A 14,849-nucleotide genomic window follows, 5' to 3' on the forward strand; every position below is an offset into this window, starting at 1 on the left:
GTAGAGACAAAATGTTAACACAGTTAACCTTAGTCAGACACACCAGGAAAACTGAACAACATCCAGTATAATAGTGAATATTTTAACAGCAACCAACTTTTTTTTTTCATGTAGGCACAAAAATACAGTTTAAACAGTCATTTTTTGGACATAAATGATTTAAATTTCTTCTGATAAATAAATAAATAAATATAAAATAATAACATTATATACCCAATTTTCAGAGGTGGAAAGTAACAAATTACATTTACTCACGTTACTGTAATTAAGTAGATTTTATGAGTAATTTGTAATTTTTAAAGTAGTTTTTAAAATAGGTAATTTTACTTTTACTCAAGTACATTTTGACACAAGTAATTTACTTCGCTACACTGGAAAACTCCCCGTTACTGAGTAAAAATAAAATGCTGGGAAAAAAATAAACCCATAATTGGTTTAAATTGAACCAAAAAGGGACGCTATTTGTTCCGTATTTTTATAAATGTCCAGTCTATATGTCTGACACTCACACCCCACTCCGCTGTGCTGCTGCAGCAAACACTTACAGACACACCCCCGCCCTCTCACACACACACAAACACATATACACACACACACACTAGAACCTCGCGCCTTTTTAAGTCTCCGCTACAGACAGTAAGTATATGGCAAGCCAACTAAGCCAAAACGTGTGGGAAAGAAAACATCACGTGTCCACACATAAAAAACCTTGTGTTGACAGATAAAAACGTGATCTTTTTACGTGTAGAGGTGTAAATTTATGCCGTTTGTACATCACATGCTTTTTTCACCTGTACAGATATATTACGTGTACAGACGTAAAAAATAACGTTGTTCCTGAGATTTACTGTCCATCTCAAAAAGCCGCAGTTGCAATATGTAGCCTGTAGATGCCAACATTTACTGAGATGTAGAAGCAGTCTTTCCGCTGAAGCATCATATCTCTGAATTGCAGTGTTGGGCACGTTACTTTGAAAAAGTAATTAGTTATAGTTACTAGTTACTTCTCCAAAAAAGTAACTGAGTTACTAACGGAGTTACTCCACTATAAAAGTAACTAGTTACCAGTAAAAGTAACTATTGCGTTACTTCGCCCTGTAAAAATAAATAAATAAAGAATAAATAAAGAAAATAAATGATGTAATTACTATTATCATTAGAAAAATAACAAACAAAAATAAACCCAAAATGTTGACAAAAATATAGTCTAACGAATAAAAAAAAATAAGAAACGAAAAACTCCACAGGACCAAAGAAAATTACTAAGACATGTAATACTGAAAAAAAAAACGGAAAAAACAAATACACGTCTGGGGATAAAAATTAAACAAACCAAACCACACTCAAAGAAATAAATGTATATATAAACAAAACAAAATAATGGACAAAAACAACAATCCGTTAAAAAAAACTCATTTAAATCCATTAAAAAAATCATTTAAAACAATCACAGGCTTTTTGCGCAGAATAATAAAAGTTTCGGTTAGTTTCAGTTTCAAATCATGAAAACAGCTCACCAAAACCTCAACCTATCCTTTATATTTGACAACATTTGATTAACTTACAGGTCCTTACTTATTTTTATTTAACTGAACTGAGTTGTAAATTATTTATAGCCTCGCGCTGAATTCAGCTCCGCGCTGCGAAAGAGAGAGAGAGAGAGAGGCGCAGCGCATTTTGCCTGATTTCTCTTTATTAATTAACAGTACATTTGTTGGCTTTAGTAAGTTTAATAACATTAATTTTAGTATACTTGTCAGATCTTATTTATAAAAACGTTTTTTAGAAGACAGAGGTTATTCTGCGCGCAATGCCGCGCCGCTGCGCCAAGCACCACTTTGCGTGCCTGACATTTCAGAGCGCTGGACGAGATTTTAATTCATGAATTAATATATTTAATATTTTAATAAATTTGCCCTGGTGATAAGAAACGAATGCTAACATATAGCGTTATATTTCTGTGTATTTCAAATGTTTTAAGTTTTATATAATTGACGGGCAGCACCACGCGCCAGATTGACAATGTGCTTTGTTTTTCAGATACAAAAGTGAAATTCAGTTAAATAATAGCAAAGTTAACTAAAATAAATTTATGTTCAGTCAAAGTTATTTTCTCTTTTAATTTTCCATTTCAAAACTCCAGCATTTGAGTGAGAATAAGCATCTGTTGAAATTTTTAAACAGCAGAATGCCTAGTTACAGTTATTTAGTCTGTGTACTAAACATAAATATAAATCCTTATAACTGACAGAAATAAATATAACTAATAATAATTTATAGTTACAGTGCAGATTTTTAAGTATATATATTTTTTCATAGTTGATTGCTGAAGGCTCTGGGTGTGGTTTATTTTTATGTGGTAAAGATGTGATGGTATGGAGTATTTTGGAGCGCAGTGTGAGCAATCGCACTAAGCTTTTTTCCGCCGCCAAGATAAAAACACGCCAGAAATTTACCTCAACACACATCATTTCCAGACCACCACGCCCATCGGTGTTAATATATTCCAAAGTCCAACGCTATTTTAAGGACGCGTGCAAGGCCTAAAAATAGAATGTTGACGGGTGGCAAAGCGCCACGCTACACGCCTTGTGCGGGGTGTATGATAGGGCTCTTTGTCTGTATGCGCAAAGTTAAAAAAAAGTTCATTCAGCTGCTAAAGTAACGTGCAGTAACGGAGTGTCGAAAATGGTAACGGCGTTATAGTTACAGTCAGAGTAATTAGTTAGATTACTCGTTACTGAAAAAAGAACCGGCGTTAGTAACGCCGTTTATTTTAACGCCGTTACTCCCAACACTGCTGAATTGTCAGCTTTCCAGGCATGAAAAGCAGACTTTGCAGGTTTGGGCTATTTTCATGTGTAACTACCAAAAGATTTTGATTATAATTGGAAAACGACAAGGAGAAATATACACTTTTTACATTATAGGTGTGTGCTAAATCTAGAATTTAATAAGTGTTTGTGCACTAAATTCTCATTTAGTTCTTCATCTACTAAACTATGCCTGTACCACCACTAATATCTGGGCGGGGTAAACACTATGGATATAAAATAGCGGGTTTTGCGTCATGTGAAATAAGGGGTACATCATAGTCACATGATTACAACGTTTCAGTTACGTGGACCTTACGTGCAGAGTGTGTATGAGTGTGTACGGGGCTATGTCACGGTGCGTTGACACTGCGTTGTAACCTTAAGCGTCTTATGAATATGGAATACAAAACGTTGCATGACATCATGTGTTGTCAGGCTTCCTTATTACAATGCAAATGTATGTATAGGCGCGTTTACTGATTGGATTTTAGATGCCAAGTCGTGTATACACGAACAGTTTCACCGCCTGTACACGTGATATTTTTACGCATGGAGGTGTTTCTTTCCCACACGTTTTGGCCTAGTTGGCTTGCCATATAAGTACTCCGCAAATTCGGCGCAAAAATACAGGCGTGAGTGTGAAGAGGGGCGTGAGTGGAGATGATTATAAGTTAAACTGTAAAACGTGTCGGCGAGTGTTTTCGGTGGCGCGCAGTGGCTCTCTGATATCAGACCGCCTGAGAGCAACACTGCCCACACTCAGTGTCTCACTGCCCGAGCATCAGTCTCACAGTCCTTCATCCCCCACTCATCTCCTGAGACTGATATTTTACAGGTAATTATGGGATTATCTGGTTGTGATTTTGCCAGAAGATGTCAGTGCATGGGGCAGAGCTTATTTTAGTAGACTATTGTGGTTTAATTGATTAGTATGTTGAGTTTTGTCGAAAGAATGATTATATTTATATGACAATTTAAAGAACTAATCTAAATAAAGTATATATTAAATTCTTATATATTTTCTAATATATAAGGATTTCATTCATACTTATTTATTTTGCTTTGTTGATCCACAATGTCTCTGGGAGATCACTGGACATGGTATTACTCACAAAAATATAAACCTTTTAACACAAAATACACAGAAATCTGTAAAAAAAAAATCTAAGGAATTATTTGTCAGATTAAAAATGTGTGTACAGATTTCTGTGTATTTTGTGTCCAGTGATCATTACATAACATATAATAATAAGTAACATAACATAAGTGGGGTTGCACTGTATGGATAACCTGACTTTCTTTCAACTCATAAGAAAGGCACCAGCAAATACTGTTCAGTTTAAGTAAAAATGACCCCATGGTTCAAAGAGTGTCCCTATTGGGAACATAATCTGCTTGAATGTTAAAAAAAAACATGTAAATAGTAGTTAAAGCATAGCAATGGCATGTTAAAAAATAATAATGAACTGTAAAACTATAAAAATACAGTCACATATATGACCATAACCTTTTAACAGTAAGGAAAAAATGGATCATAGAAACCTATGCCACTTGTTCTTATGGGGTGGTCTGAACAAATACTGCCTGAAAGATCCAAATTATTATGCGGAATAATAGTTCATTTAAAACGATTTAATTTATGATTTGTTGTACTTTCTTTACATCAAATAATTAAAAGTAACTATGTAACTTTTAATCAAAATACATTTTAAATTGAGTACTTTTTTACTTTTACTCGAGTAGATTTTTAGATGGGTACTTTTACTTGAGTAGAATTTTACCAAAGTAAAGGTACTTTTACTTAATTACATTTTTTCAGTACTTTTCCCACCTCTGCCAATTTTCTACTTCTGCTGGTGCCCATATCTCCACATATTTATTCTGAGACTATGTAACGCTCATTTAAAATAGTCTGATCGTACAAGAGGGTAGACAAAAGCTTATTATATTTGTAAATTTTATGGCAATAAACATATTTAACAGCATACTTTAAATAAATACATCACCAAACAATTAGTAGAATCAGGAAAAATCTATTAAATGTGGGATGAAAAAAGAGATAAACAAAAGAAACAGTAAGAGTAAACAAAACTGCAGTGGTGTGTCATGCTCTTAGACTAATGTTATGGAAGCTAAAATAAAACTAATACGTTTTACAAACTAAAATAAACCAATTTTATTGTTTATGGGAATAGAAAGATTGAGCCTCTGTAGCGCCACCATACCTCTATAGTTAGGCTTCATTTGTAGGCACAGCACTGGGCATGGTCTGTAGTCTGATGGTGGCCGAGGGAAGTGGGTTGAGAGTCTGTGCAGCGTTCTCTCTGTTAACATTGCTGGCTAGTGCTGCGTGTCACTGTAGAAATATCACACATTTTACTAGCTGCATAACATGCATGTTTTGCACATTCAGGGCCTTATATTGGTCTGAATTAAGCCAGACAGCTTTAAATTAGCATTTTCCTGCCATTGTGCAAATTTACACTCAGCCATAGTACAAGTTTAATCTCCGGTCATCCAAATCGATGTGACAAATTTTCCCGAACATTAATGATTTCCTAACCCACATAGCTTTTCTTCACTGACAAACAGTAACAAACAAACAGATAATTATATATTTGTAAAGCATATATAAAAGCATGACTTTTCTAAAGATTAAATCTAGGCCTGGAAAGTGCTATTTTCAAATTTCATTACTTTTCCAAGTTTATCATGACTGTATAAGCTCTGAATATATGAGTTTGAGTCAGAAGCGTCAAACTGGATTCCTACACAAGTATGGAAAGTATGAAATTTGATTTTTAGAAATTTCCAGGTCTGGAAAAATGTACGGAAACTATTAAGACTAAATGTAAAATGAAGAATATCTAAAAATTGGTTAATCTGTTTTTTTTTTACAATTGTAATGCCCATGCCCCTGCTCTTATCCTCCTATAACCCACTTTATAGACCGCAAGTGTCTCATCAGGTTTCACTGCTGCTTCAACAGACAGGTGATGACCTTACTGTTTGTGAGCGGACTGTAAAAAATGCCTTGTATGATTGTTGACAGAACTCATAACACATAATGGGTAAATGTAAATTCTCTTATGATTGGTTCATAAATTTGTTTAGTGAACCCACACATACAGTACACACTAGTGAGCACACTTAGAAGTGATATTGTGGAACACATGTCCGGAGTGGTGAGCACCTGGGGAGCAGGGAGGGTTACCTATAGCATCTGTGCTACAAGCCGCCTCTGTAAATAATGTAAAATTTCCTTGATTTTTGTGTTCTTTAGGCCCTCATCACTGCATGGCCTCAGGAATGCTTGCAGAAATCATTGTTAGAACAGTCTGCTATGCAATCTGTTAAAGTTACCATTCAGAAAATAAGCAGTATGACAACACTATCCAGAAAAGCCAACTGGGCCATTGCCAATTCACAATAGAGAGGTACTGTACAGCTTGTTATCGGCACACAGTTCAAAAGCCTGCATCTCTGATGCCATGGGGTTGCATTAGTGCTACAGCATGCTTACACATCTGGTACAATCAAGGCTGAACAATATAGAGGTTTCAGCACAACATATTCTCCCATCTAGACAGTTTCACTTTCCTTTTCAAAGGCCTTGTATATTCAAGCAAGACAATGCTAAACCACATATGGCATCCCTCACTACAGCATGCCTTTGCAGAGTCTGAAGAGTCTAGGTGAAAAGCTAGTCTCACTGCATTCCAGGCATTTCACTAATAAAAACATTTATTGCTTCATAAAATGAAAAACGGGGCAGGACTTCTGAGCAGTTTAATCAAACAAGAATGGTACCACTTTCCTTAGCAACCAGTAGCATTGTGTGTTTTTTTGTGGGATTGACTGTTGATTGCTGTTGATTATAAAGGTTATAGTGTGATATGTGCTACATTAGCTGGTGTAGTAGATTTATCATTTACGTACTTCATTACTTACAGTAAGTAAATAAGTTACTGTATGGATTGTAAGACTTAATTGAAATACGGGCTGCGCTTTACTGGTTTCTCTTTACACCCTGAAGAAAAACTTCATGCCCCCAATTGTCATTGTAAAATTCACACGATGGATAACACTACTGCAGCCACCAACAAAAAAGTTACTCTAAAAGTGTTTTTTCCACGTTTTCACTGTGTGGGTTACAGCTGGTTGTCTGTGCACAAGAGGTCTGTACACAGGCAGGAGATGCACCAGGTTGATCTGTCTAATCTGTCTTTCAGAGATGAACGTCCTCTGGATGATGCTACTGATTTTCTCTTGCCCAATAGAGACCATGTCAGGTATGTGTTTTTCTGCTGTGTGTGTGTGTTTTTCTGCTGTGTGTGTGTTTGGGTGTGTGTGTGTGTGTTTGGGTGTGAGGGTGGGAACTGTTCGTACTTGGAACTACAGTCATTTCCATCTAGTCAAACTCAGAATCTAAAGAATACCATTTTGATAATTGGTGAGAAAAAGCAGAATTCTGTAACTTTTGTAATCAAAGTTAATTTGATTACCTAACTATATCAGCTGTAGTTAAATCAGAATAGGGCTGCAGAAGGAAAGGCGTAGGGCATGTATTAGTGCATTTATTATTGTGGATATATTAGGATATATTGTTATTTATTGTTAAGTATTTAATGTTGTTATATTACTGATAATCATTGAAAAAATTAGTATTACTCTGCATCAATTTGTAAACACTGGACAATGACAAAGCAGCTAAACATAAGTGAGATATGTAATAATGAACTAATTTATTTTTGTGTAAATACAGTCCTGCTCATCATTATTGGCACCCATGAAGTTTAAGTACATATTGTGGAAATTCCCCCTGAAAAAAGTAGTCGACTGAAACAGTTTTTTGTATAGAGCACTCGTATTTAAAACAAAAGAGAAAATTATGAACAACAATTTAAAGCAACAAACAATGTGAGGGAAAAACAGGAAAAACCTTAAGCTTGCTGTAACACTGGTATTGGCACCCTTTACACTAAATTAGTATGAGAACACATTTTCACTCACCTGTGGCAAATCGCAAAGGATAATCACCTGTGACAAATTATCAGTGCCCATGTGACATGAATTAGCCAATGAATGATGACTTCAGAGTTTTAAAAAGCCAAACCTTGGGCCGTGTTCTTTTGTTACAATGGTGAAGACAAAGGAGCTGTGTGAGGACATCAGAAGTGCTATTATTAGCAAACACAAGACTTCCAAAGGGTATAAGGCCATCTCCAAAGACCTTGGTGTCCCTGTTTCAACAGTGCGCAATGTTATTAAGAAGTTTGCCAAGCATGGAACTGTCAAGAACCTTCCTGGACGTGGAGGAAAGAGGAAAATTGACGACAGAAGTCTTCGAAGGTTGGTGCGAATGGTGGAAAAAGAACCAAGGCAAACATCCAAAGAACTGAAGGTCAACCTGGAACAGTCTGGGGTCATGGTTTCAACAAGTACCATACGCCGCACACTAAACCAAGCAGAGCTTTACGGGCGAAGGCCAAGGAAGAAACCATTGCTGAAGAAAAGACATAAAAAGGAACGACTGATCTTTGCCAAAGAGTACCTTGACAAACCACAATCCTTCTGGGAAAATGTTCTGTGGACAGATGAAACAAAAATAGAGCTTTTGGCAATGCAAAGCAACAGTTTGTTTACAGGCGGCGCAATGAAGCTCATAAGGAGAAGAACACCCTACCAACAGTTAATCATGGTGGAGGCTCCATAATGCTGTGGGGTTGCTTTGCTGCGTCTGGTACTGGAGCACTTGACCGTATCACAGGAATCATGAAATCTGAGAATTATCAAGAGATTTTAGAGCAAAATGTCCTACCCAGTCTAAGAAAACTTGGTTTGAGTCGAAGGTCATGGGTATTCCAGCAAGACAATGACCCAAAGCACACGTCCAAAAGCACACAGGAATGGTTTAAAAGGAAGAAATGGACTGTTTTAAAATGGGCAGCAATGAGTCCTGACCTCAATCCCATCGAAAATCTTTGGGGTGAGTTGAAATCTGCCATTGGGAAAAAGAACCCTGCAAACATTCAAGAGCTTGAACAAACTGCAAGGGAAGAGTGGGGAAAAAATACCAGCTGAGATGTGCAAGAAGCTTATAGATGGCTACAAGAAACGTTTGAAGGCTGTAATCACAGCCAAAGGGTGTGCAACTCAATATTAACAAGGGGTGTCTTTATTGCTGCACATGCTGTTTATTCTGTTTTGTCTTTAAAATTGCAACATGCAAATTGTCAAGGCTAGACAGTACTCAGACACGTGCAGATGCAGAACACTGTGATTTATTTTACAGCACAGAAACAACGGGTAGTCAATATACAGAAAAGGTTCAACAGGGGCGAACAGCAGCCAGAGAGATAACACGTACCGAATAACGAGGGACAGTCCTGAGGTCATACACGGCAAGGCAATAGTGAAGAGCAGGCAAAAATCAGCAATGGTATAAACAGTCCAGGTAATACACAAAGATCCAATGTCAGAGCGTAGGCAAAAATCAGAGTCGAGAATAAACAATCCAGGGGTCATACACAAAAGGAAAACAGGCAAGAAAAGGAACGCGTTGTAAAGTGGAAAACCAATCAATACTCAGCACAGGTATGCGTGTGAAAGGGCTATTTATACTGTGAAAAATTAGTATTCCGGACTTCCGGGGGGTGTACTGAGATCAGGTGAATGTGTGATGTCAGCGTGTGGTGCGTTCTGGGTGGTGTAGTTCGGAGACTGGAGATCGCAGGGAGCACTGAGTGTGGGAGAGACAGAAGCGCTATCAGCATCAGACCTGACACAAATTGAAAAACAATGTTTTATTTGTTGTATTACTTTGAACCTCCAATTAAAAAACCCTGAATATATAACTTTGGTACATTTATATTTATTTCTGTAGATATTGTCAGGTTATGCAAAATAGGAAGGGGTGCCAATAATGGTGAGCAGGCCTGTATTTATTATCAAGGCAAATTACCACATTACACTCAACACAGATGTAAGGCCTTTGTGATTCATACTGTACAGGGGTTGGACAATAAAAATGAAACACCTGGTTTTAGACCACAATAATTTATTGTGGTGACGGACAGTTCTGGTGGAAACAGGAGAGTTGAGGTGCACATTGAATTCTGCCGTGATTTGGGCAGCTGTGGTTTTATGTTTTTTGGATACAATCCGGGTTAGCACCCGAACATCCCTTTCAGACAGCTTCCTCTTACAGCATCCACAGTTAGTCCTGTTGGATGTGGTTCGTCCTTCTTGGTGGTATGCTGACATTACCCTGGATACCGTGGTTCTTGATGCATCACAAAGACTTGCTGTCTTGGTCACAGATGCGCCAGCAAGACGTGCACCAACAATTTTTCCTCTTTTGAACTCTGGTATGTCACCCATAATGTTGTGTTCATTGCAATATTTTGACAGGTGTTTCAGCTTCATTGTTCAACCCCAGTATATAAGCTGTAAACTGGTTGTAACACTCGGACAAGGACTTAAAGATAAAAATTGTATCAGAGCCAGATGGAACATAATGCTAATATAATGCTAATATATCGGTCCTGAGTCTGTAACACTACACTCACACACAAGTGACTTGAATAGACTGGGTTGAGTTAATATGGTGAGTCAGACTGAATGATAATTTTCAGCACATTTTATCTAAACTGTGGTGCTGTACTTTTTATATAGAAAGAGTGGGTCAGTGTCAGCTGATTACCAGCATAAGGAGGCTCTGATTGGATTGTGGGGCTGGATAACTTGATTGGAACATCTCTAACTACTTTGTTAGTACCCTTATTATTTTATCATTTCAATTAATTGCAGTACAATTTAAAGTAGTGGGACCAGCTGCTCCTCTTGTTGCTGAAGCTGGAGAAGATCTGGTTCTACCCTGTTCTCTCCAACCCAACATCAGTGCTGAGGGTATGATGGTGGAGTGGTCTAGATCGGATCATACTGGATCTGACACACTAGTTCACCTGTATGAAGATTATGAAGACACAAATGGAGATCAGATGGAGTCTTACAGACAGAGAACAGCTCTGTTTAAAGAAGAACTGAAGAAAGGAAACGCCTCACTGAAACTCTCAGCACTCCAACCTTCTGATGATGGATCTTACCAATGTTTCATTCGATATGGATCCCAGTATGATGATGCAACTGTTTATGTTAAAGTTGAAGGTAAGAAAAATCACAATTTCAGTTAACCAGTTACTTCACACAGTATCACAGTTCCTATCATTATAAAGTATATAAAAAAAAAACATTATTTCAGTGTTATTTTAATTTATTTAGTATTTAAAAAGTTAATAGTGCAAGTTGTCTGTTTCAAACATTTATATTTTTATTCTCGCAATTGTATTTAAAACAATTTAATTTCATGTTTACATATTATAAACAAAAAAAACATTATGGATCATTATAATACAAAAAACAAATATATATATATATATATTATCATGCATTCAGTTCAGTAAGTCTGCAATAATAGTTTAGAGTGAAAATCCTTAACTCTGCTCCTGGAAAAAGCTAAAAGCTTCCTTCTAGCACTCTATGGTTCCTAATCCAACCAATAACTGGAAAAAAAAATGGAACAGGAAGAGGTCTGGCTGACCCACATGACAAAGCCTTTAGCTTAGCTTAACACTGGACTAAATCTCATACAGCACTGCCACTGGACTACTAAACAATACTGGTGTTCTAAAACATTTGACCGGTAACTTTTATGTACATGTTTCATAGGTGAACAGATACACCGTTTAGGTGCTTAAATGGTGGGTAAAAATAGACACTGTTCATGTATACAATAAAATTTATTTTAGGAAGATTGTCTGTACTTTGTAGTATTTATTACATAAAAATGGTAGGTCTAAAATAATAAAAGTGACAAATCTAATTACACAGGTGATTTATTGCATCAATAATAAATCAACATGCCCATCTCTGCTGTTCATGTTAAACCAGGGATTTAAATATTACATATATTTATGCTGATAACTGAACTTTACAGTGTCACATAACCACTTAAGTCATGCTAGCATATGATATTTTTATTGGTGGATGTAGTGCACTTGGTGCAAAATTTGTATTTTTCATGTTTGCATGTTTTTGTATGTAAATAAGGTGTGCAGAACCAGAGTGTGATTTTTTTAAAGGGACTATCGTGTGTGTGAAAGCTTGTTAGTTATGGAGTTCTCATATAAGTACAACATACTCATTGCTGATCTTAAGAAATGTTTTTAAGTACAACATTACAAAGTAGTTAGCCTTAAGAATATTTGGGAAATGCATCCCTGGTCACTTTGATTTACTTTTTTCTTTTTTTCAGTATATTTTAAAGTAGTGGTTCCAGCTGCTCCTCTTGTTGCTGTAGCTGGTGAAGATCTGGTTCTACCCTGTTCTCTCCAACCCAACATCAGTGCTAAGGATATGATTGTGGAGTGGTCCAGACTGCATCGGACAGACACGCTAGTTCACCTGTATGAAGAATATAAAGACAGAAATGGAGATCAGATGGAGTCTTACAGAGGAAGAACAGCTCTGTTTAAAGAAGAACTGAAGAAAGGAAACGCCTCACTGAAACTCTCAGCTCTCCAACCTTCTGATGATGGAGCTTACCAATGTTTCATTCGATATGAATCCCAGTATGATGATGCAACTCTTTATGTTGAAGTTAAAGGTGAGAAATAAGGCTATGCAATATGAGCTACCTTATGCTACCTGTACCTCAAATCTAGAGAAGAAACAGTACTTACTCTCACAATTTAGGCCATTTCATATGATGATAACAATATACACTGCTCTGAAAAAAAAATCACCAAGTATACTGCTGTACATTAAACATCAGGGATATCAATCTGCAGAGTACCTCTCTCCTTGTAGTTTCTGACTGTTTCTTCTCTAGATTTGAGGTACAGGTAGCATAAGGTAGCATAAGGTGGTACAGTCATATGAAAAAGTTTGGGCACCCCTATTAATCTTAATCATTTTTAGTTGTAAATATTTGGGCGTTTGCAACAGCCATTTCAGTTTGGTATATCTAATAACTGATGGACACAGTAATATTTCAGGATTGAAATGAGGTTTATTGTACTAACAGAAAATGTGCAATATGCATTAAACCAAAATTTGACCGGTGCAAAAGTATGGGCACCCTTATCATTTTATTGATTTGAATACTCCTAACTACTTTTTACTGACTTACTGAAGCACAAAATTGGTTTGTTAACCTCATTGAGAAGCTGTTTGGGGAGAGTGATGCGAAAGAAGCCATTTCTGCAAGCACGCCACAACAGAGTCCCCTGAGGTATGCAAAAGCACAAGCACACCTCAGGTGACTCTGTTTGTGGCGTGCTTGCAGAAATGGCTTATTTTGCATCACTCTCCCATACAGCTTCTCCTTGTGCAAAGTGCGCTGTATTGTTGACCGATGCACAGTGACACCATCTGCAGCAAGATGATGCTGCAGCTATTTGGAGGTTGTCTGTGGATTGTCCTTGACTGTTCTCACCATTCTTCTTCTCTTCCTTTCTGATATTTTTCTTGGCCTGCCACTTCTGGGCTTAACACGAACTGTCCCTGTGGTCTTCCATTTCCTTACTATGTTCCTCACAGTGGAAACTGACAGGTTAAATCTCTGAGACAACTTTTTGTATCCTTCCCCTGACCAACTATGCTGAACAATCTTTGATTTTAGATCTTTTGAGAGTTGTTTTGATGAGCCCATGATGCCACTCTTCAGAGGAGATTCAAATAGGAGAACAACTTGCAATTGGCCACCTTAAATACCTTTTCTCATGATTAGATACACCTGGCTATGAAGTTCAAAGCTCAATGAGGTTACCAAACCAATTTTGTGCTTCAGTAAGTCAGTAAAAAGTAGTTAGGAGTATTCAAATCAATAAAATGATAAGGGTGCCCATACTTTTGCACCGGTCAAATTTCGGTTTAATGCATATTGCACATTTTCTGTTAGTACAATAAACCTCATTTCAATCCTGAAATATTACTGCGTCCATCAGTTATTAGATATATCAAACTGAAATGATTGTTGCAAACACCCAAATATTTACAACTAAAAATGATTAAGATTAATAGGGGTGCCCAAACTTTTTCATATGACTGTATCTGCATTGCATCAGGTTGCACAGGTATTTCTGCTCCTCCAGGAGAGCACATCCATATATCTGATCCTTAGTGTGGAACAGAAGGAGCTTTGCCATAGCTCTACAGCGTGATCTCCAGCGGGCTACTGGTGCGCATGTTTCTGAAAAAACTGTCATGTGACATGACTTTACGAAGGTGGCATTACAACCAGTCCCTGTTACTCACACCACAGCTCCATACAGCTTGATTGGAATTTGCCAGAGAACACCTGAGTTCGCAGTTCCACCATTAAACATGCGATAGCCATCAGTATCCTGAATTCTGTTAGGTACAAAGATAAAATTCTCATGGTGCAGTGAGCCCTGGGATCATCTTGGTGTAGGAAAATGCTCAGTATTATGTGGCCTGAGTGTGTAGGCATAATTCATAACAGAAAACAATTTAAATTAAATTTCGTTCATCAAGATCCATGAGTGATTTAATCACAGTATAACTCATTCCTGTAAATCTGTATATTTCCTGTTTCATATTACACGTTGAATTACACTCATTCAATTAATTTACATTCATATTAAAATTAAATACATTCATACATTTTATTATATTTGTCCTTTTACTGACAACTTTTGTAATTAAAATAAGTAAGTAGGGGAGACCAGGGAGGTTGCAACACAGTTACAGAAACAGCTCATTCAAATATACAGAAACTCAATTGCAAACATAATTGCCATATACCGTGGCATGCACCCCTGGTCAAAATAACTGTTACTGTGAACAGTTAAGCATGTTGAGGAATTAAACGATCTGTAATGCACGGTTCAGACTACACCAGAGTTCAATATATTATAACTTTTGCAGTCCTAGTCATGGTGCCCCCTGGCCTGTACATTTCCAAGAGTTTTCCTGTTTAAAACACCACTGAAAAAAACACTAAAACAC

The 14,849-nt window shown here is 37.0% G+C and overlaps 1 protein-coding gene across 5 annotated transcripts in view; it reads left to right on the plus strand.

Annotated features, from left to right (window-relative positions):
* Nucleotides 1-14,849, plus strand: part of LOC103029360 (ribonuclease inhibitor-like) — a 605,885-nt gene that overhangs the window by 567,333 nt on the left and 23,703 nt on the right. Inside the window, exons 2-4 of one of the 5 annotated variants that reach the window (XM_049470078.1) lie at nt 7,049-7,108; nt 10,629-10,985; nt 12,133-12,483. The exons of the other annotated variants lie outside the window; for them this stretch is intronic. Of the exons in view, the coding sequence (XP_049326035.1) occupies nt 7,051-7,108; nt 10,629-10,985; nt 12,133-12,483 (766 nt within the window). The 5' untranslated portion in view covers nt 7,049-7,050. The remainder of the gene's footprint in view (nt 1-7,048; nt 7,109-10,628; nt 10,986-12,132; nt 12,484-14,849) is intronic. 5 annotated transcript variants of the gene reach the window in all.

Source organism: Astyanax mexicanus, chromosome 21 (assembly GCF_023375975.1).
Source record: "Astyanax mexicanus isolate ESR-SI-001 chromosome 21, AstMex3_surface, whole genome shotgun sequence".
NCBI classification, from domain to species: Eukaryota; Metazoa; Chordata; class Actinopteri; order Characiformes; family Acestrorhamphidae; genus Astyanax; species Astyanax mexicanus.